General features: G+C 44.9%; 1 protein-coding gene across 9 annotated transcripts in view; it reads left to right on the forward strand.

The window, feature by feature from the left end:
• LOC144685413 (serine/threonine-protein kinase Nek6-like) overlaps positions 1 to 22,578 on the forward strand; it is a 344,126-nt gene that overhangs the window by 215,240 nt on the left and 106,308 nt on the right. For all 9 annotated transcript variants that reach the window (XR_013577721.1, XM_078549868.1, XM_078549866.1 and 6 more), the window contains exon 5: positions 15,399 to 15,509. Coding sequence is in view for 8 of the 9 variants with exons in the window: in XM_078549868.1 (XP_078405994.1) it covers positions 15,399 to 15,509 (111 nt within the window). In the remaining variant the exon portion in view is untranslated. The remainder of the gene's footprint in view (positions 1 to 15,398; positions 15,510 to 22,578) is intronic.

Consider the following 22,578-nt stretch of genomic DNA (forward strand, 5'->3'; position numbering starts at 1 on the left):
AGTGCAGTTCCAACAACACTCAAGAAGTTCAACACCATTCAGGACAAAGCAGCCCTCTTGACTGGCACCCCATCCACCATCTTCAACATTCACTCCCTCCACCAGTGACGCACAGTAGCACCCGTGTGTATCATCTACAAGATTCACTGCAGCAACTCCTCAAAGCTCCTTCAACAGCACCTTCCAAACCTGCGACCTCTACCACCTGGAAGGACAAGGGCAGCAGACACATAGGGACATTACCACCTGCAAGATCCCCTCCAAGCCACATGCCACCCTGACTTGGAACTATATCACTGTCCCTTCACTGTTGCTGGGTCAAAACCCTGGAACTCCCTTCCTAGCAGCACTATGGGTGTACCTACACCAGGTGGACTGCAGCTCATCAACACCTCCTCAAGGGCAATTGGGGATGGGCAAGAAATGCTGGTCTAGTCAGCAATGCCCACATCTCGTGAAAGAATATAAAAAATGGATTCCTAGGATTCCAGAAATGACATTTTTTTTTTGGGGTCCTCCAGAATGCCATTAATGTGTCATTAGTCAAAGCTCAGTAAAAATGCACTGGCAAATGGGCCCATCTTGAAACATTTTTAAAAGCAATTGGCATTTTAAACTGTAATGTAATCCACAGAATTCAAAATAAAATATATTCACTGGTTATAACATGCACTATCCAACTGTTGACCTTAAATTATTGATTTTAAATTCCAATCATGAGATTAATATGCTAAGTTGTGCCCACTAGGGGCTGACATTGTGGTGTCCAAACTCTTTATAATCAAAGAAACCTTTATCCTGTGGACAGGATTCAAGGCCGGGTCCCTTGGGTTGAATTGCTTTACTTTAACCCATTGTGCACCAAATCACACCTGCCATTTCAAAGGTAATTTTTCACATTTTAATCTTTCTTTTTTCTCTATCAAAGCACCTGACCATCAGGGTCAGATCGTTTGGCGCTCCATGCAGATCGTTGCATTAAACATTTAACTGCCTGACTAGCTTTTTAATTTGAGGAATGGAAATGCAGGCACATTTCTATATATGCAATTTATTAATAAAGTGACCATTGGATTTGTCTACAAATCCAATGTCATTGTGAATACTGCTTCCAAACCCTGACAGTTTAAAATCACTGCAAGTTATAGTATCACAAAATCACAGAATCACACAGTGCAGGAGAGGCCCTTCGGCCCATCGAGTCTGCACCGACACCTGAGAAACACCTGACCTACCTACCTAATCCCATTTACCAGCACTTGGCCCATGGCCTTCAATGTTATGATGTGCCAAGTACTCATCCAGGTACTTTTTAAAGGATGTGAGGCAACCCGCCTCCACCACCCTCCCAGGCAGCGCATTCCAGACCGTCACCACCCTCTGGGTAAAAAAGGTTTTCCTCACACCCTCCCTAAACCTCCTGCCCCTCACCTTGAACTTATGTTCCCTCGTGACTGACCCTTCAACTAAGGGGAACAGCTGCTCCCTATCCACCCTGTCCATGCCCCTCAAAAGCCAAAAATTATATGATTAGATGTCTATTATCTCCTCCTGACCCGCTCTTCTTCTCATGATCCAGGGCTAGTTTCTACCTTTATTTATGGTTATATCTGTAACCTTGTAGACGTTGTTCTGTACATTATAGGCCTAGATATTAAATATTTGAAAAATGAATAGCAACATGCATATTTGGATTACACAGCTAAGCTTTACAGACTTAATATAAATCCTCCTCCCTACCATTTGTCGTAGTAACTGTAACAGGATTAGCTGAAGTGATCTAATGTGTTTTTTAAGAAGTGTTTTAGAGGGAAACTTTTCAACACAGCGTGTGGTTAGGATCGGGAATGCACTGCCTAAGAGTATGGTGGAGGCAGAGTCAATCATGGCTCTCAAAATGAAACTGGATAATTAGCTGAAGGAAAATAATATAGGGAAAGGTTGGAGGAGTGGGACGAGGTGAGTTGTTCCTGCAGAGAGTTGCCATGGATGCGATGGACCAAGTAGCCTTGTTCTGTGCTGTGGCCATTCTATGATTCTACCTGTGAATCTTGTCATTTGTCCTCCCGCAATGACTTGATTCAGTCAAGTCTCAACCGACTGATGCTCCAGCTACTCCTTATGATGGTGGTGAAATTGAACGTTAAAAACTAGAAACAGCAGAACAGGATTAGGCCATTCAGCCCCTCAAACCTGTTCCACCATTCAGTTAGAATATGGTTGGTTTGTATCTTAATTTCAGCCACGTCCCTTGCTACAGTACTCCATAATAGCTGGCTTAACAAAAAAAGCTTTGAAATTTTCAGATGTCCCCAGCCTCAGTAGCTTTTTGGGGACAGAATTCCAGATATCCACTACCTTTAGTGTAAAGAAATGCTTTCTGACATCACTCCTGAACAGTCTAGCTCTCATTTTAAGAGATCTGACCTCCAAAATCTAATCGATCCTGGATAAATTACATCTGCTGAAGCATTTCCATTTTAATCAGAACATGGGACTTGTGTCGGTAGATATCGCCCGAGTAGCACTGGACCAACAACTGAATGTATTCCATTCTGCCCATCATATCTCCTGTTACAATGGTCTATCTCTCCTTCCATGAAATGGACCTGTCCCATATGCCCTCGGTGTCTGCCCCACCTCTTAGTAACATTCTAAATGATTTGCTTGCGCAAATATGGATAGCGTAAAGTCCCTGCTGCCGGGCTGATTTTCTGAGAATTAGTAAAACTCCAGCCTATTCACCAAGGCACAGAGACAAACTGAAACAGTAAACCCACATCACACCAGCTGGTCTCAGTAAAACCTTGTCGAGTTGAGTCTCTGCTCATCTCATGCCCAGGGTACTTGCCAATGTGAGGTACCAGCCTCCAATTACAAAGTGACTGGCACCCACTGGTTCAGGGATAAAAGTGCTGCCCAAAATAAATGCGGCCAAATCTGTTAAGATCAATGCCATCTGAGTTTAATTTTGATTTCTTGTATAAAGGGATATAAAAGGAGTATTGTCCTCAGGAATTTCTTGGTTTCAAAGCCAGAAATTCCTGATATAAACAAACTGGCTGCTTGGCAGGAGCCCATATGTTGGCAGACTGGGAGTCTGAAGCAGCTTTTTCAATCATGCTTTTTTTTTATAGCAGTTTAATCATGGTCATTTTCAATCAGAAATGTTTCTATCAAGGCTGTCAAGTTTAAACTCATTAAACTGACTGGGACTCACAGGCACACTGGTTCTGTTGTTACTGCTGGTAACAGCGTAAGATATTCTCAGCATAGTCATCTCCCTAGTTAGACATCGGTAATATGTTAAGCCCGCTGCACTCTCCATCTGTTCTGTGTCTGGATATTTGGGCTTAAAGGTTTCATCTTTGAGGGGAACATGTATCACAAAAATGAATGCTTCCTTTTTAAAATGCATAAAGCTAGCAATTGATTTCAGGAATCCTAGCGGGGAGCAGTTCAATGCTACTGTGTTTTACGGGTAGAATGCTGCTTTGTGGGATTCCCAAAGCGATAGCTGGGAGGATCTCAATGTTAGACTGTTTTATACAAAGGGCCGGTAACCAGGACACTTGAGGTGGCAACTGGTAGCATTTCACAGGTAGAGAGCTTGGCAGTTAGTGTTCTAGAGCCCGTGGAGTGACCAGAGCTCTCTCAACGCCCTCAGCGCTTTCTTTACTAAGGTGGCTTTTGACAGAAACTATGGGCTGGTTTAATGGAGGCAATGGGGGTCCAGCCCATTGGCTGGAAGGAGAACTGGCAGGAACCCCACGGTGCCTCTTTGCGGGAAGAACTGCCGCTACAGCACTTAACCGGACAGCGGTGGGCCTTCCCCGGGATCAGAGACCCTGGGAGCGGCGGGAGAAGGTCCCACCTGCCAAGAGCTGCTGGCGAATCAGAGGCCGGCAGCTCTATTGAATGGCAGTGCCACTGGGGAGGCAGTTGCTGTTGCTGGTACGACACTCACCCAAGGCCTAGGATCGTTGCTGTATCCGAGGCGCAGGTGAGTGTTGGCAGAAGGAGGGGTGGGTTCATGGGGTGGGGGAGGGGGTCTGCAGCAAGGGGAGGGTGAGGTGGGTTCCTTGATTGAATGAGAGACCGCTAGCAACCCCCGCGGGCTTGCTTGTCATGGTCCCCGAATGGTGAACCTCTCACCCACTTCTGGGTTGATACCAGCAGCGTTAGGATGAGGCCCTTGAGTGGGCATTAATTGCCCACCTAAGGGTCTCAATCAGTGGAAGGACAGGAAGAGCTGTTCACTGGCCTTCCTCCCACTCACCTAATCGGAGGGGAGGTGGGAAGGTGCAGGGCTCCTCACCAGCCACCCTCCCACCTCTTTAAATGCCTCCACCACCAAACCCGCTACGGGGGAGGGCATTAAATCCTGCCCCATGGTGCCAGTGTTAATCTGAAGGTGACTTCAGAGCAGTGGGGTGGAATTGGGTGGGTGAAACCTGGAAGTCAATCCAGCGAGTTGGAATCGGCAACTTTCACTCAAATCAAATGATTTGCCCTGTGGGTTTGGCACCTCCAAGCTGTGCAGCAGGCATGAGACACACTCGCGTGACACAATCTGAGTCGTACTTAAAAGGATGGTGCACAAACAGAGATTGGAGGTGTTCAGGATGGTGAACATAGAACGAGGGTAGGCCCCATGTTCAATGGCTCAGCGCGACAATGACTGTTGGGCGCAGGCGGGGAACAGGAGGGAAATCATTTTCCTTGTTAATTAGGAGTAAGAAACCTGTGAGTTTTGCCAAGAAGACAAGGCTGGAGGTGAGCAGCAGAGGCATTGTTTCCCGGTCTTCGTTGGAGTGTAGGAAGACCTAACCAGGTGATAAAATAATGAGCATGTTTGCTGATTCAATTACATCCTATGATTCAAGCTCCCCCCCATTTCCGTTCTATCCTGCTAAATGTTCTTCATCACATCACTCCTCACACCCGCTCAACTTTTAGTAGCGTCCGGCTTCATCTTATATGCACTTTATTTACTGCCCCACTGTTGCCACTCACCCCAATCCTTATGCAATCTGTCTCAGTATCCACCTCACCGAACACACTGCATTCGACTGACTTTGGCAGAAGTAGTGACAGGCTCATATTCCTGCCCTGACTACTGCGATATTTTTGGCTTACACCCTCTGGGTTTTAGAGCCCCTGAGGGCCCAGCCATAGGCTGCACCACCCGTGCGAGGGAAGACTTGACCATCAGGAGCATGTTGGGTACTGGGCTGAAGTGGATGTGGGTGTTGGGGGTGGCAGAGGGTGAGAAGTGGAAACACTTTGAATGGAGTTCATATGCCTATGTCCTCTTTTCCCACCATCCCTCTTCTGGACCTCTGCCACATCACTCCTACCACTCAGCTTCAGGCCAACTTGGTGGAGATCAGTGAAACATTGTAAGGTCAGGGATATGGTATTTGTCACCTGGTTTAAGGTGGAAGACATCTCCTGCAGGTCTGTGATCATGGCCTGCATGGTGTCATTTGAGAGCGATGCTTGAAGCTCAATGAAGATGGCCATTATCTCCATGGCAGACATCCTTGCAATTCTCTGCAATACCAACCTACTTCATGTCTACAGACCAGGACTGCTCCAGGCAACAGATGGCCCTGAAAGCAAAGAAGATGACAGCCCCCAAATTTAGTGACGCCTCTCTGGGGCATCTGCTGGACATGGTGGAGGTCCTCTACCCCCACTCTGCCTGCAGCAATTCCACCAGAGTCACCAATCCGGCCTGGGAGGTGGTGGCAGTGGTGGTCAGTGCCACCAGAGCACTGAGGAGGTCAGCCGTCCAGTGCAGGGAGAGGATGAACGCTTTTATCCGTTATGCCAGGGTAAGTCAACCACCTCATCGCTCTCAACTCACACACTCACAAACCCATCACACATCCACAGGGATCTCACACCTCAAGGGACAACACCACTAACTCTCACACACACCCTCACATCTCCATCAGGCTCATATCCTCAAGAGCTAGCAACCTCATCCCATCCATGGCTCTGCTCACCACACAAACATTCCACCCAGTGCCATGTGTCCTGCTCACACTCTCTCCATCTGTTTCCATGCAGGAGAAGCTGGCTCACAACAGCAGGGAGAGGTCCCAGACACAGGGGTGGAGTGGCCCACATTAGGCCCCTCACTCACTTTGAGGAGTGTGCCATCGCGCTGACTGGTGAGGATGTGGACTGTGCCTGTGGTGATGGTGAGGTCAGCAGCGAACACCCACGTGAGGATCCTACACACATCATCCCTCTCGCAATGTAACTGTGAGTGTCTCTCTCTCCTGCTTTGGACCCTGCTGCCATGCACTCATTATCTCTACTTTGGTTCACAGGGAACTCTGCCAAGTGACCAACACCCTCAGCCAGACAGTCCCTCAGCTCCATCCAGGTCCTCACCTCCAGCCAAGAGGACACCTCCTCCATTGAAGAGCTGGAAATAAGCAGCCTGGAAGACCCATCACAGCGCTTACCCACACCCTGCACCAGCTCAGAGACACACACCTCAGTGGGACTTAGATCTAGAGCAGGCTCGGGTTCTCAATCTGTTGGTCACCGCACGGACACAGCAGGAGGGGGTACTCTGAGAACTGCTGGGGAAGAGGCATCTGTGAGCTCCAAGTCTGATGAAGAACCTCTGGAGTCAGCCTTCCAACTCATCATGGAGAGTCAGCAGAAGGTTGGGGAACATCACACAGATCTGTTGGAAGCCCTCAACAGAGTGGCATGTGAGTCAAAGGAGTGAGTCCTCCTGCTCTCTGATGAAGTGGTGCCCAAATGTGCGCGTATGGAGGTCTCCATGGGAAGGATGGTGGATGCTATGGAGACCCTGGTCCAGCAGAATGCAGAGATGTGCGCAGACCTGCACTGCACCTCGGGGGCCATGGCTGAGTTCTTGCAGTGGCAACGCGAGAGGGAAACGGGGCATCTTGACGCCCCTCCAGGTGCTCCCTCCTCTCACGGAGTCAGGTCAGGGTCCCAGGGCACCCGAAGGGGGGAGGAGCAGCAACTGGACATCCCTGGATCATCCATTCAGGAATCGAAGAGGCTGTCCTCTCCCTCCGAGTCCCCTTTGCCTGTGACCCCCCTCAACCTCGTCCTCAGTCACCGCAGAGGGAGCAGCTGGCCCACAGGAGGACAGACAAAGCAAACCGGGGCCCTCAAGGCCTCAGCTCTCCAGAGGACACATGCCAAAGTCATCAGAGGCAACAGAGCCAATCATTGCACAGTCTGTCTCCACCCCTGCTGCATATGTCAGGGCAGCACCTAGAGGAAGTGATAGGCCTAGAAAAGTTAAGAAATTCTGATCACAGGTGGTTGCATGGGTGAACACATTTTGTCACTTTATAATCTGAAAATATATTCACTTTCACTGAATAATGTGTAATGTTGTCCTTCAGCTTCACTGACAGGCTTCATGAGTCCTCCCCCTGCATCCGCCCCCACTAGCAGTTCAGCTGCGTGCAGCCAGACCATGAGTGATTCAGGGGGGACACGTGTGTGTGTGTGGCAGGGCCTTTCGGAGCCTCGTGCAAGCACTGTCCCACACACAAAGAGCCTTCATCCATCCCCCTCATCTCACTGTCCTGAGCATTTTCAGTGCTGCCTGCTGGGGGTCTCTTTCAGTTGTCCATCTGAGCCGACCTGTGTCTCCGTCCACCCACTGACCACACTCCCAGGCAGCTCTTATGCTTGTCGAACACGAGGGTCACTTTCAATTTCGACAGCCATGGTTGTGGTCAAGTATATTGTCAACTCCTCCTCCCTTCCCCTCCCCCAGTCACACATGTCATCTCCCCCATCACTGTCGACCCCTCTGGCATCACCTTTCACCTCTCCACTGTCACCTACCGACCTGAACCCTTGTCTTTCCAGGCGAACGTGCAAGGGAGGGGTCTGCAGGGTCAATGACGGCCTCCTGGGGAGTGAATCGAGGGTGGGCATGATAGGAGGGAATGGTGAATGTGAGGGGGGGCAGAGGGAGCTGGTAGGGTGGGAGGGTGAGGGTGCATCGGTAGCGGTAGAAGGGATGGTGTGAGTGGTTGGTGGGGATCTGAGGCAGAAGCGGACCCTGGGGGTGGGAAGGAGGAGGTCGGGGTGGTCAATGTGGATGGGGTTGGATTCCCAGGAAAGTAGGGAAGGTGCATGTTCACCTGTTCACCTGGACTTACCCCCTTTACTAACCCCCCCCCCCGACACCTACTCCCCCCGACACCTGCTTCCCCCTGAACACCTTCCCCCCTTCCAAATCCACCCCCCCAACCCCCCAAACAGGCACCTTCTCCCCTCTGAACTCCACTCCCCCCCCACCCAAACACCTTCCCCCTCCAAATTCCACTCCCCCCACCCAAACACCTTCCCCCTCCAAATTCCACTCCCCCCCACCCAAACACCTTCCCCCTCCAAATTCCACTCCCCCCCACCCAAACACCTTCCCCCTCCAAACTCCCTCCTTCCCCCAGACACCTTCTCCCCTCCAAACTCCCTCCTTCCCTCAGACACCTTCCCCCCCTCCAAACCCCCTCCTTCCCCCAGACACCTTCCCCCCTCCGAACACCCTCCCTCCCCCAGACACCTTCCCCCCTCTGAACACTTTCCCTTACACCTTTCTCACCCCTTACACCTTACCTCCCACTTGCTGCATTCTCCCCTATTACACCCTCCTCCTCCCTGCCAACCTCACCCCACCCACACCTTTGTTTCCCCCCCCGACCACCTCCCAACTACACCCCCCCACCCCACTCCCCCCCCTCAACTACACCTTCCTCTCCCAGTCACGGCTGAACCTTCCTCTACCCTCCTCTTGCTGATCATCCTATGCAGACCACGGCCAAGACTGTGATGTTCCAAAACAGACTTGAAGGGTCAACGGGGACCTCCCACCTTCCGTGAGTTGCTTTGCGACGGCGCCATGTCTCTGAGAATCCACCCACCAGGCGATGCACGTGTTCCTCCGGGGTCCGGCAGCTGTAGGGCCCCAGCATCTTCTGCTCCCCAGACGTCTGCGATCTGAGCAGGGCCCTGACGGTAAATCCCGACTTCTGCACATCGCACTTGTCCAGACGTGTTCTGAGCCGGTGTGTTTTCCTGCCGGTGGGACAGTAAATCGGGGTGGGGGTGGGGGTGGGGGTCCGATTCTGGTCGGGCCTGACTCTGCATCCCATAAGCGGGATGCAAATCGGGTTCACGCCGGCCTCCAGCGGGACTGGTGTTCCACCATGTCGGGCATCGCCAGATGATCCCGCTGTGCTTTCACGCTGGCGTGAAGCCGATTTCCCCCCCCCTCACCCCGAATTGCCCCCCACCCCACCCCCACCCCCGCCATGACACCTGACACCAACGGGACCGGACAATTCTGCCTAAACAAAGAGAAATCACAAGAGCTGGACATTGTCCAGGCAATTCGTCTTCTCTGGTTGCAACTAATTCATGCATTCATTAGAAGGATTGATTTATTTTGTTTAACTAAGTTCACTTAGGCTGGGGTTTTTATTCTTCAGGAAATGTTCATAGCGGAGCCCTTTCAAATCTTCACAAGAAAGCTAATAATCACTTCTGGACAAATCAGTGCTCAAATCAGTGGTCAGATGAGTGAAAGTGAAGCTTCTGATCCAGAAGCAATGAGCTGCCTATGGCTGGGTCTACTGCACAGTGCCCTTCCCTCCGATTGGATGCATCTTTCAGACTGATTTATGTTGTTTAATGCTCTTACGCTGTTTTTTTCCTGAAATGTCATCTTTACGTGTTACAATAGAAGGCCGCCTAGAGTTTTCTTTTTGTTATGCTAGATTAAACATTTCTAATTTATATTTGCCTGTCACAAGATTGAAAAGGGCTTCATTCTGTGGCCATATTCCAAGCATTCCACTGATTCACATGTAATTATGTTTTCTTGCACTTAATTCTGATTTTGAATGAAATAAGGCAGTTATTAAAAGTAACAGCCGATAACTGAATTATTTATGTTTGATCTTTTCAGTTATGTACTGATCTATAATTAAATAGTGACCAATATAGGCAAGATGCATTCATCATTTAATCACTGTATTTACCAAAAAAACCATTGCAAAGTATAGAATTCATCTTTATTTTATCACTTTTTAAACAGAATGTTGTTTGTGTGTTACGAACCATTGCTGGTTTAAGCCTGTGATATGAAAACCGGTGAGCTGAAATGAAGACATAAAATTAAATTGAGGACACAAATTCCTGCTTATTCCCATGGTTGCCCATGGGATTATATCGGGACAAATGGCCCCGATGTAAAACAACAGCGACTGGCCTTCCAAATAGCTCAGTGGACCGATTTTGACTTTTGGACACCCGACTGTCAGGGTGTACCTGCCGATCAGGCTTGTCCATCACAGCAGGCAGAGTCAACATGGTTTTGTAAAAGGGAAATCATGTTTAAGGAAGCTTATTATCCAAACGGTGAGAGATTGCAGATCTCTGAGATTCAGAGGGATCTGGGTGTCCTAGTGCATGAATCACAAAAGGTTAGTGTGCAGGTGCAGCAGGTAGTTAGGAAAACTAATAGAATGTTATCATTTATTGTGGGGGGGAATTGATTACAAAAGTAGGGAGGTTATGCTTCAGTTATACAGGGCATTGGTGAGACCACATCTGGAGTATTATGTACAGTACTGGTCCCCTTATTTAAAGAAGGATGTAAATGCGTTAGAAGCAGTTCAGAGACAGTTTACTAGACTAATACCAGGAATGAGCGGGTTGTCTTATGAGGAAAGGCTGGACAGGTTAGGCTTGTACCCACTGGAATTTAGAAGAGTAAGAGGCAACTTAATTGACAGCTTTAAGATCCTGAGGGGTCTTGACAGGGTGGATGCGGAGAGGATGTTTCCTCTCGTGGGAGAATCTAGAACTAGGGGGGTCACTGTTTAAAAATAAAGGGTCACTCATTTAAGACAGAGATGAGGAGAATTTTTTTCTCTCAGAGGGTTATGAGTCTTTGGAACTTTCTTCCTCAAAAGGTGGTGGAAGGAGAGTCTTTGAATATTTTTAAGGCAGATCTAGCTAGATACTTGTGTGAAGCTTCTCTGACTCTGATTTGCATTGTAAAAGGCGCCCACCACTTGAAACAGGCAGGTACTTTCAGCAATTTGTGGTGTGGGCTCCTTTCAAAATGGCACTGGCTGCATCATTGGAGTTACTGGAGAGATAAACCAATTGGCATTGAGGCCATTACTGTTCCATTAACATCAGGTGCAGCAACATCATCTCCATTGTTTGTACATTTGAATATAGGATTTAGGAGCAGGAGTCGGCCATTCAGCCCTTCAATAAGGTCATGGTTGAACTGGTTGTGGCCTCAGCTCCATTTTCCTGTCTGCACCTCCCCCGCCCCCCCCCCCAATAACCCTTGTCTCCCTTGTCTAACAAAAATCTATCTAACTCAGCCTTCAATAAATTTAAAGACTCAGTCTCCACTACTTTTTGGGGAAGAGAATTCCACACTCTAATGACCATCTGAGAGAAAAAATTCTCCTTATCTCTGTCTTAAAAAGGAGAGCTGTTATTCTCAAACTATGCCCCAAGTTCTAGTCTCCCTCGCAAGAGGAACCATCCTCCTGATAGCCACCCTATCCAGTCCCTAAGGATCTTATATGTTTCAATAAGACCAGCTCTCGTTCTTCCAAACTCCAATGGGTGAAGGCCCAACCTGTCCAATCTTTATTCATCAGGTAAGCCCTTAATCCCAGGAATGAGTCATGTGAAGCTTCTCTGAACTGCTTCTAAAGCAATTTTATCTTTTTTTCAAATAAGGAGACCAAAACTGTGCATGGTATTCCAGATGTGGTCTCACCAAGGCTCGATACAGCTGCAGTAAAACTTCCTTACTTTTATATTCCATTTCTCTTGCGATGAATGCCAACATTCCATTTGTCTTCCTAATCTTGCTGTACCTGCATACTAACTTTTTGTGATTCATGTACCAGGACGCCCAGATCCCTCTGTACCACTGAGTTCTGCAAGCCCTCTCCATTTAAATAGTATACTGCTTTTCTATTCTTCCTGACAAAATGGGCATGTTCACATTTCCCAATGTTATACTCCACTTGCCAGATTTTTGCCCACTCACTTAACCTGCCTATATCCCTTTGCAGACTCTCTGCCTCCTCTTGTCAACTTACTTTCCTAACTATCTTGATGTCATCAGCAAATTTAGCAACCATACATTCAGTCCCTTCATCCAAGTCATTGATATAGATTGTAAATAGTTGGGGACCCAGCACTGATCCCCGCGGCACTCCACTAGTTACAGTTTGCCAATCCGATAAAGACCCATTCATCCCTACTGTCTGCTTCCTGTTAGCTAACCAATCCTTTATCCATGCCAATATGTTACCCTCTACACTATGTGCTCTTATTTTGTGTAGTAACCTTTGATGTGGCACCTTATCAAATGCCTTTTGGAAATCCAAGTACACCACATCCACAGGTTCCCCTTTATTCTCCTTGAATGTTACTTTATCAAGAAACTCTCAGAGATGAGTTAATCACAATTTCCCTTTCACAAAGCCATGTTGGCTCTGTCTGCATCACATTGTGATTTTCTAAGTATCCTGCTATAACCTCCTTAATAATGGATTCTAGCACTTTCCCAATGCAGATGTTAGGTTAACTGGCCTATTGTTTCCTGCTTTCTGCCTCCCTCCTTTCTTGAATAAAGTGTTACATCAGCTACTTTCCAATACGCTGGGACCTTTCCAGAATCTAAAGAATTTTGGAAGATTATAACCAATGCATCTACTATCTGTGCCATGACCTCTTTTAAGATTCTTTTAAGTTTGTGATGCACTTTAGGATGTTTCTGAGAGACATTACTATAAAAGTACAAATTCTTTCTTTATTCTTAAGCATGTAACATCTGTTGGCAAGCATGAGATGAAACTGGTGTATAAATTGTTGTTCTCAACCAGATAGCTTAAAGGAGAAAGAGACCAGCAAGCCCTTTGTTACAAAAATGTTTTTTACCTTCTCCAATAGACTTTATATAACTTACTGTATCATGGACTTTGTTCGATCCTCATAATATGAATGTAATTTTATTTCCAAATTTTGTTTTCCAGACATTACCTTTTAGTCATTTGGTAGGACAGAACTTGAGTATTACTGAAAAAAAGAGATATTTTTGTTAAAGCTTTCTGTCTTGCACTCATCAGGACAATTCGCAAGAAAATGCCAAGGGAGGTGGTGGTGTAGCGGTATTGTCACTGGACTAGTATTCCAGATCCCAGGGTAATGCTCTGGAGATCTGGCTTTGAATCCCACCACGGCAAATGGTGAAATTTGAATTCAATAAAAGCCTGGGATTAGAAGTCTGATGATGACCATGAAACAATGCTGAATGTTGTAAAAAAAAACCTACCTGGTTTGCTAATGTCCTTTAGGAAAGGAAATCTGCTGTCCTTACCTGGTCTGGCCTATATGTGACCCCAGACCCACAGCAATGTGGTTGACTCCTAAATGTCCTCTGAATTAGGGCTGGGCAATAAATGCTGGCCTTGCCAGTGATGCCCACACCCTATCAGCAAATATTTTTTAAAATGTCAGAGGAAACAACATATTTATACTGTATGAGAAGAGAGTGCTGATTGGTTGGCAAGTGGAGTCTTTTCTATCCTGTCTTTCTGCTCTTTCTGTCTCAAAACACAACATTAGATGTGATTCAGCAATTGGACTACATTTGCTAAATAAACCTCAGTGTGCTAAGAATTATGCTGACAACCAATTTAACATTGTCAATCGGGCTTGCAGTGCCCTGTAATTGTGTGTACTGCATGATGCTTATATTAATACACAGGGCCCTGTTCTTTGTAGACAGAAAGAACATGTACACACATTGTGCCTGTTTCAGCTAAGCAAAATAAGTGACAGCCATTCACTGGTTCATTTCCCAGTGCAATGTCTTGACTAATCAGAGTCAAGCTGCCTGGTTTAAATTTCAAACAATGCTTGGCAGTTAACTGTCAGTCACCATCAACTGGCGCATTCTCCATGGCAACGCCTCTACCGATCAGAGTCCACTTGACAACCAATCAGTACTCTCTTCTCATGCAGTATAAATATGTCATTTCCCCTGTCATTGGTATTTTCTTGCGAATTGTCCTGATGAGTGCAAGATAAAAAGCTTCAACAAAAAATGTCTCTTTTTTCAACATTACCCTTTCTTTGCACATATCATTGTAAAATTGTTTCTCTTGTTAATAAGAACCAGATTCAATTAATCTTAGAGGTGGAATTCCACCAGTTATTTAAAATAAAATCATCATTGAATATCCTTTATGACATATTTTGAATTATTTTTGCCCAAACAATGAATCCTGGTCTTTTTACTGGGGCACTGGGTGGCAGGCATTAATCCCGACATACAAGATGGCATTTAGGATTAAATGATTATTAGTGAATCACACTATTTTGGGATGTTTCAAATAACCTCTTTGCCCTGATTGCACGCATTCCAATAAATTGCCTAAATTGAGCATCACCTTCCATTTAAATGCACACCCTTGTGAGGTGAGTTGCTATTTACCGTGCTACTTTAACCCTACATAGAGAACACTTGTGGCATGAATACCTCAACATGCCTCATGTAGGATGGGGAGAAGACAGCTGATTGGGGTTTGTTATACAGCGCTCAACAATCTCACTGAAATTAACGTTTAGGTCTTGACTGAGAGGGGTTAATTAACACAAGCACAGTAGAAAGGTTATGATTGTAGAAGCACTTTGGGTTAATGATTGGATCTCTTCCCACGTTAACTCAGCTCCCTCACATTGCTGAACTTGGTGTCCACGTCTCCTGCTCCTCACTGTTAAAACAACTGCAGAAATAGACTGAAGTGAATGAAAGAATGTTAAAATTAAAGATCGCAAATGAGCTCCATGACCTTCGTAAGTGCACTCATGAGGAGAGGTAGAAAGCAGGAGAGAGGTAATACTCCAACTGTACTGTATTCATAGATAGAACTGATGAGGATTTTCATCCTTCTTTACAGTACAGTTTTTAAAAGTTTTCAATAGCATACATCTTGTATTCTTGTGAAAAAGATGACAACCATGGGCAACCCCTTGTAATTAGTTTTCCCTCTTTAAAATATAGCCAATGCTGATTCTTTGCGTATTAAAGATACTTTTTAATGAGGCAACTCTATTACCTCTTTTGTTAATAATTTGTTCTCTTGTACGTAATGCTAAAAATATTCCCAATAGCATCTAATCGTGTTTGGGTAATGGATTCTATGTGACATTTTCTTAAAAATTGAATCAAAGCCATCAAAAATAATGTTAATTGAAGAGACAAGATGGAATCATTATCATGAAGCCATTTTACTACAACAGTCATTTATTGCTCTTTCTTTATCCTGCAGCAATTGAATCACCCCAACATAATTAAGTATTTGGACTCATTTATTGAAGACAATGAGCTGAACATTGTTCTGGAATTAGCAGATGCAGGCGATCTCTCTCAGATGATTAAGGTGAGGAGAGAACATCTTTTAGCAAGTCAAGTGTCAGAATTATCCTTGGGCAACATAACAAGATGATCTAGTGCTGAAAATATGGCACTAAACGTGTGAACTAGAGAAACACATTTGTAGGATTGTACGCAACAATTCATCTGTCTAGAGATGAAAAGAAAAACTGAAAGTTCTGGAGGTCTGAAATACCCTGTAGTTTCTGGAAATACACAGCAGGCTAATTGGAATCTTGAACAACAATAATTTGTATTTATATAGTGCCTTTAACATAGTAATATGCCCTAATGTGCTTCGTAGGAGTGTTATCAAACAACATTTGACACTGAGCCACATAAGGAGTTCCTTGGGCCAATGACCAAAAGCTTGGTCAAAAAGGTCCATTTTAAGGGGCACCTAAAAGGAGGAAGAGAGGCAGAAAGGTTGAGGGAAAGAATTCCAGAGCTTAGGGATTTGGCAGCTGGAGGCACGGCTGCCAATGGTGATTAAAGCCAGATGGTAAAGAGGCTGCAGTAAGAGGAGTACAGTAACCTCGGAAGGTTGTAGGGCTGGAGGAGATTGCAGAGATGGTGAGAGGCAAGGCCATGGAGCATTTTGAACTTTGGAACAACAAAGATGAGAATTTTAAAATTGAGGTGTTACTTAACCAGGAGGCAACGTAGGTCAGTGAGGTATGATAGATGAATGGTACTGGGCGTAAATTAGGATACAGCCAGCAAAGCTTTGGATGACCTCAAGATTACGGTGGTTAGAATGTGGGAGGTCAGTCAGGATTGCACAGTAATAGTCAAGCCTAGAGGTAACAATGGCATAGATGAGGTAGGAGTGGGGTCAGGCAAAGTTTCAGGAGGACGGAGGCAGACTTAATGATGTCACAAAGATGTGGTTGGAAACTCATCTCGGGGTCAAATATGACATCAAAGTTACTAACTGGTTCAGCCTCAGACAGTTGCCAGGGGAGGCACAGAGTGGGTGGCTAGAGAAATGCAGTTTGTGGCAGGAACTGCAGGCAATGGCTTTGGTCTTCCCAACATTTAAGTAGAGGGAATTTCTGCTCATTCAGTCCTGGATGTTGGACAAGCGGTCTGATAATTTAGGGTTTCAGAGAGATGGTGGTCACCAGAACTGGGTGTCACCAGAATACATGTGAAAACCGGTACTGTGCTCTTAGATAATTTTGCTGAGGAACAGCATATAGATAAGAAACAGGAGGAGACTAAGGATAGATCCTTGGAAGACACCAGAGGTGATGGGAAGAAAAGTGATGGCAAGTGATTTTCTGGCTAGAACTGGATAGGTAAGAATGGAACCAGGCAAGTGCAGTCTGTTCATTTTATATTAATTGGTTGTTTAATTGCATTCAGGCGGTGGGCGTTAACTAGGGGGCTTCACTGTGCCCATAGAAGCAGGCAAAGCATAGTGAATGTATCTTGAGTGCACAATACGTAACATATGCCTCTGTAAATAAAGGCTTGGAAGTGTACTAAAGACTAGGCTCTAGTTCCATCCTTTACTGCCTAGCTACCTGAATTGCAACACAGTCCCACCCAATGGTGGAGAGGCATTGGAGGAGGAGTGGTTAACCATGTCAAAGGCTATAAGACAGTTCAAGAAGGCTTGAGGAGAGATGGTTTACCTTTGTCGCAATCACAATTTGTAGCTTTGATAAGAGTTATTTTGGTACTGTGGCAGGGATGGAAACCTGTTCAAAAATGGAGTTCTCGGAATGATGGGTATAGACCTGGGAAGTGACTATACGTTCAGGCCTGGAGAGGTGAATGAGGTTGGAGAAGGGTCAGTAATTTGCAGGGACAGAAGAGTCAAGGGCTGCTCTTTTTTGAGGAGGGAGTGTTGAAAGCTGATTGGCTGGCATTTCAGACATTTTCCGGTTTTCTTTCATCAGTTTGTTTGCAAATGATTTGACAATTAATCAAATTATTTTAACATAAACGTGTCACCTGCAGAAGGAACCTGGAATGTTATTTAGTGATATGTGAGGGCACAAGTTGCTTACCCAAACTTCAAGGCAGCTTTTTCAAATTAGTTTGTCCTTGGCTGGTGCTTCTTTCACAATGACTCTGTTTTCTATTTGGCTGTAGAGCTTGTGAGAAGCTTCCTTTCATCGAATCTTTTGTTAAACTTAGTATCAAGGTAGTAGTGGTCTTTTGTATGTTTCTGGCCAAGGATTATACGCTGGTGCCTGATCTTGAAGGACACAACATGACAGGGCGATGAATGTAGCCGCTTTACATATTTAATTAAGTTGAGCACACTGTTTAGCAATCAAGGCTTTGGCTTTGACTTAAATGTTAAGTCCCGCTTGAATTCAGCAGATATAGCAGAGAGTTTAGGATGCAGTAGGTCTCACCAAAAATAGGCCTCAGCAAACAGGCCTCTCCTCTCCAACTAGAACTGAACTTGTGTCAGACATCCTCTGAGACGTGATCTTCCTGCGTGATTGGCTAGTGTTACGGACAGGGGAGAGAGGCCAAATTGAACTCCTTTATTTTCTCACGGTCTGTCCGTGAGCAGAGTTGTTTTAATTTTTGAAATAGGCTGTGGTGTGTTTCCACAAACTCCCTGTTTGTGAGCTCAATTTTTAAAGTGACTCGCAGCAAACTGACTTTACGGTTAAATCGGAAGTATAGTTTATTCACACATTCAAACCTGGGGAATGGTCACAACTTCATGCAAGCACACAATAAGAAGATACAAAAGAGGAGTTTTCACAACTATGAATAACTTAAAAGAAAAAGCACCAGTGATATGGATAAATGTTCATATGATTGCCAGAATCCAGAAAGTCAGAGTCCAGGGAGGGTTCCTTCACAGAGAAATGACAGATCAGGTGGGTTCAGCTAGCTGAAGCAGGAGTTTGCAGAATTCCTTTAAAGTTGATGGCGATGCAACGGGATGAGGTATTCAGAGACTTGGCCTGCTCAGCAGGTGATGGCAGGAATCTTCAGTAAAAACAGACTTCGAGGACCTCGAGACTTGCTGCAGGCCGATGGTCAGTCTGAAGTCCTGCTCTGATGTTTGCAGGCTGGAGTTTAAACAGCAAACTGAGGTGCGAGTCTAGAACTGTAACATTAAATCTTTGAAAAAGCCAGAAGCTTAGGTCCTGCAGTGTAGCCAATTAATCACAGAATCACAGACTTGTCACACGATAGAAGGAAGACATTCAGCCCATCATGTCTGCACCGCCTCTCTGAGCATTTTAACTTAGTACCAGTCTCCTGCCTTTTCCCTGTAACCCTGCACATTGCTTATATTTAGATAGTCATCCGATGCCCTCTTGAATGCCTCAATTGAACCTGCCCCCACCACACTTCCAGGCAGCGCATTCCAAACCCTAACTACTCGCTGTGTGAACAAGTTTTTTCTCACCCTGCATTTGCTTCTTTTGCAAAACACTTAAAAACTGTGCCCTCTGGTTCTCAATCCATTTACGAGTGTGACCAGTTTCTCCCTATCTACTCTGTCCAGACCCCTCATGATTTTGAAAACTTCTATCAAGTCTCCTCTTAGCCTTCTCCTCTCCAAGGAAAACAATCCCAACTTCTCCAATTTTCCCTCAAAACTAAAGTGTCTCATCCCTGGAACCATTCCCGTAAATCTCTTCTGCACCTTCTCCAATGCGTTCACATGCTTCCTATAGTGTGGTGCCCAGAACTGTACACAGTACTCCAGCTGAGGTCTAACCAGTGTCTTATATAAAGTTCATCATAACCTCCCTGCTCTTGTACTTTATGCTCCTATTAATGAAGCCTAGAATACAGTATGCTTTAGAAACAGCTCTCTCTATCTGTCCTACCACCTTTAATGACTTATGTACATATGCACCCAGGTTTTTCTGCTCCTGCACACCCTTTAGAATAGTATCCTTTATTTTATACCATCTCCCCATGTTCTTTGTACCAAAATGCATCACCTCACACTTCTCTGCATTGAACTTCATCTGCCACCTATCTGCCCACTCCACCAATCTGTCAATGTCCTTTTGAAGTTTTACACTGTCCTCCTCACAGTTTACACTTCTCACAGTTCACAGTTTTGTGTTGTCCGCAAACTTTGAAATTGTCCCTTGCACATCAAGATCTAGATTATTTATATACATCAGGAAGAGCAAGGGTCCCAATGCCAATTCCTGCCGAACTCCACTACAAACCTTCTTCCAGCCCGAGAAATACCCATAACCATTACTCCCTGTTTCCTATCCCTCAGCCAATTTTGTATCCATGTTGCTACTGTCCCTTTTATTCCATGACCTATAGCCTTCCTCACAAGTCTGTTGTGTGGCACTGTATCAAACGCCTGAGTCAGTTACAGGCTAAAAAGCAGTTTCTATGCCTCTTGTCAAAATCCATTGTTTACCTTGGGAGATAGATGAAGACTTTTAGCACCTCTGCAGGTATAATGAGTTTCAATGGCTCTCTCTTTGTTATAGATCCAAGCTGGGGAGACAGGTCATCTGCTGGTCATTGGTTTTGTCGATTGTAATGTGTCCTCACAATGAGAAGCGTGAGATTCCACAAGATGAGGGTTGAGCTTTTGTCCTGTAACTGCTATTGGAAATTTCCAGAAACTGTAGCCAACTTGTGAATCATGTGACTTGCCATCTTTTGGTTCAGTAAGGTCCGCTTTTTCAATAAGCAAAAAGATAAGGTTTGATTTAAACAGTCTATGATCTCTTTCATGTCTTAGGGACATGATACTAGTTTCATTTTCATATTGCATTCTACCTGATTCTGATTGTCAACTTTGTGTTCATCTCTTGCGTTACTTTGTAGTTAGAGTTGTGTTGTACCATTATCATCAGCTCCTGATGTGTGGGTCTTGTACAACCAGTGGAAACCCAAAGTCAACTTCCCAGATTCAAATAGTCGTTTGGTAGTGCAGAACTTGAGTATTGCTGAAAAAAGAAACTTTTTTGTTGAAGCTTTTCGTCTTGGACTCATCAGGATAATTTGCAAGAAAATACCAATGTCAGGAGAAACAACATTGTGCCTGTTTCATAAACAGAGTAAGTGACAGCCATTCGCTGGTTCATTCCTCAGGGCATTGTCTTGACCAATCAGAGCCAAGCTGCCTGGTTTAAATTTCAAACCATGCTTGGCAGTTAACTGTCAGTCACCATCAACTGATGTATTCTCAATGGGGGGGCAACACATCTACCAATCATAGTCCACTTGCCAGCCAATCAGCACTCTCTTCTCATACAATATAATTATGTTGTTTCCCCTGACATTGGTATTTTCTTGCGAATTGTCTTAATGAGTGCAAGACAAAAAGTGTTGATTAAAAACCATGTCTCTTTTTTCCAGCAAACCCCAGATTCACAGGGACGACACAGGGGCTGAAAACGGGCTAGTTCAACAAACCTGTTTAAGTGCGCTTGGGGGTTGCCACCAGTTACCTGAGACCTACACAGTAGGTTACAGCATGAAACAATATAAAAGAGATCCAAGTTACCGGTTAAATAATGCATAATGATGCCGCTTGATGGAAACCAATAAACAGTACAATGAGTTGACCTGTATGTGCCTTCAACCCCTTGGGAGGCAATCACAGGGACTCTCCCAGTTATCTCATTATTTTTAAACACACATGCTAGCCAAACAATTGACTTTGTCCAAAATGTCTGTCAGCTCACTAACTTTTCTACAAACCATTGTTCCTGACTAAAGATGAATAGGGAATGTTAAAATGATAAAATACATTTTACAATTATAAATGTGGATAACCTTAGCCCTGCCACAAAACCTGGCACAAAATCACAAGGATGAAAAATCATAAAGGTGACACTGTCCTTAGTAGCCCTAAATCAAACTTACAAAATACAATCACACTCTCAGAGAAAATGGCAGGAAAATCCCTAAATACATACCACAAGTATTCGCATCAGCAAAAAAAAAAGAAACCTACCTATTTTTTTCTCCTGACTTTCCCTTCAAACGAGCATTGCACAGCAATTCTGTCTCCAAGAAGTTATATTTTCTTTTTTTGTTCCACTTGATGTGAGTGTAATACCTGCTATGTATCTGCATTGAGTCTCAGGCACTGACTTTTGCTCAAGAACGACCAATTTATTCATGCAACAGTCAATGAGCTTCACGTGATAGTGTATCTGAAATCTCACAATATCTTAATAATATTGAAGAGCTGTATAAGTGAAAGTTACTTGACTTTTCAGTTTTTAATCACATGATCAGGAAAACTCATCCTTAAATGCCCACTTTGAAAAACACTGAATTAAAATTTGATGCTGTTTTAAAGTTATATTTTCCATCAAGTGTTTTCTAACCTGAAGGTGTTGACTCATATGGGAATGTGACTCACAGGCATTGGCACCCTTAAGTGCCTCACCCAAGTAACCATTCCTCATATCTGCGCTTGGCCAGAGACAACATTGAGCCTACATCATCAAGTGCCATTCACATTGCGCACGCTGGCTTGCAGAGATTACTGGTTGATGATCTGTAAATGAGAATAACGACTGTTTTTTTTTTTCACCCACACTTTAGTGGGTGGATGCCAAGGTCAATTGTGATGCTCTGACTACTACCACAGATAGATGAGATTAAGCAATTCAACACAAGAGATCAAAGCTGGAACCTTCCTGATGTGTTTCGCAATAGGCATTTACCCACTGAGTCAGGAGTTGAGGGTGGAGGGGAGACTATTCTTACATTGTAACACTCATTTTTGCAGAAGTAATTTCCCCTTCTTGCTGGCTGTTAGCTTGTCATTAAGCAAAGCATTAAGGATGCTGATGTTCCTCAGAGGATCTGTGGGCTTCATAAAGAGAAAGAGTTCAACCAGTCTGACTGAACTTTCTGAGCAGGGAGCGAAGGAGCTTTGGGCCTTCACTTTTTTGCTCTTCTTGAGAGTTCAGCTGCCATTTTGGGGAACAGCGAAATAAATAAACTGTCTTTATTGAATGGTAGAACTTTATGGCCGGAGTAATTTAAAAACCAGCACCAAATGTTACAAGATTTGAAAATGTGTTCCTTTGATCTTTATTGTAAAAGTGGTGCAGTTGTGTAAGTTTATATACAATTTACACCATGGG

Source organism: Cetorhinus maximus, chromosome 10 (assembly GCF_964194155.1).
Source record: "Cetorhinus maximus chromosome 10, sCetMax3.hap1.1, whole genome shotgun sequence".
Taxonomy (NCBI): Eukaryota; Metazoa; Chordata; class Chondrichthyes; order Lamniformes; family Cetorhinidae; genus Cetorhinus; species Cetorhinus maximus.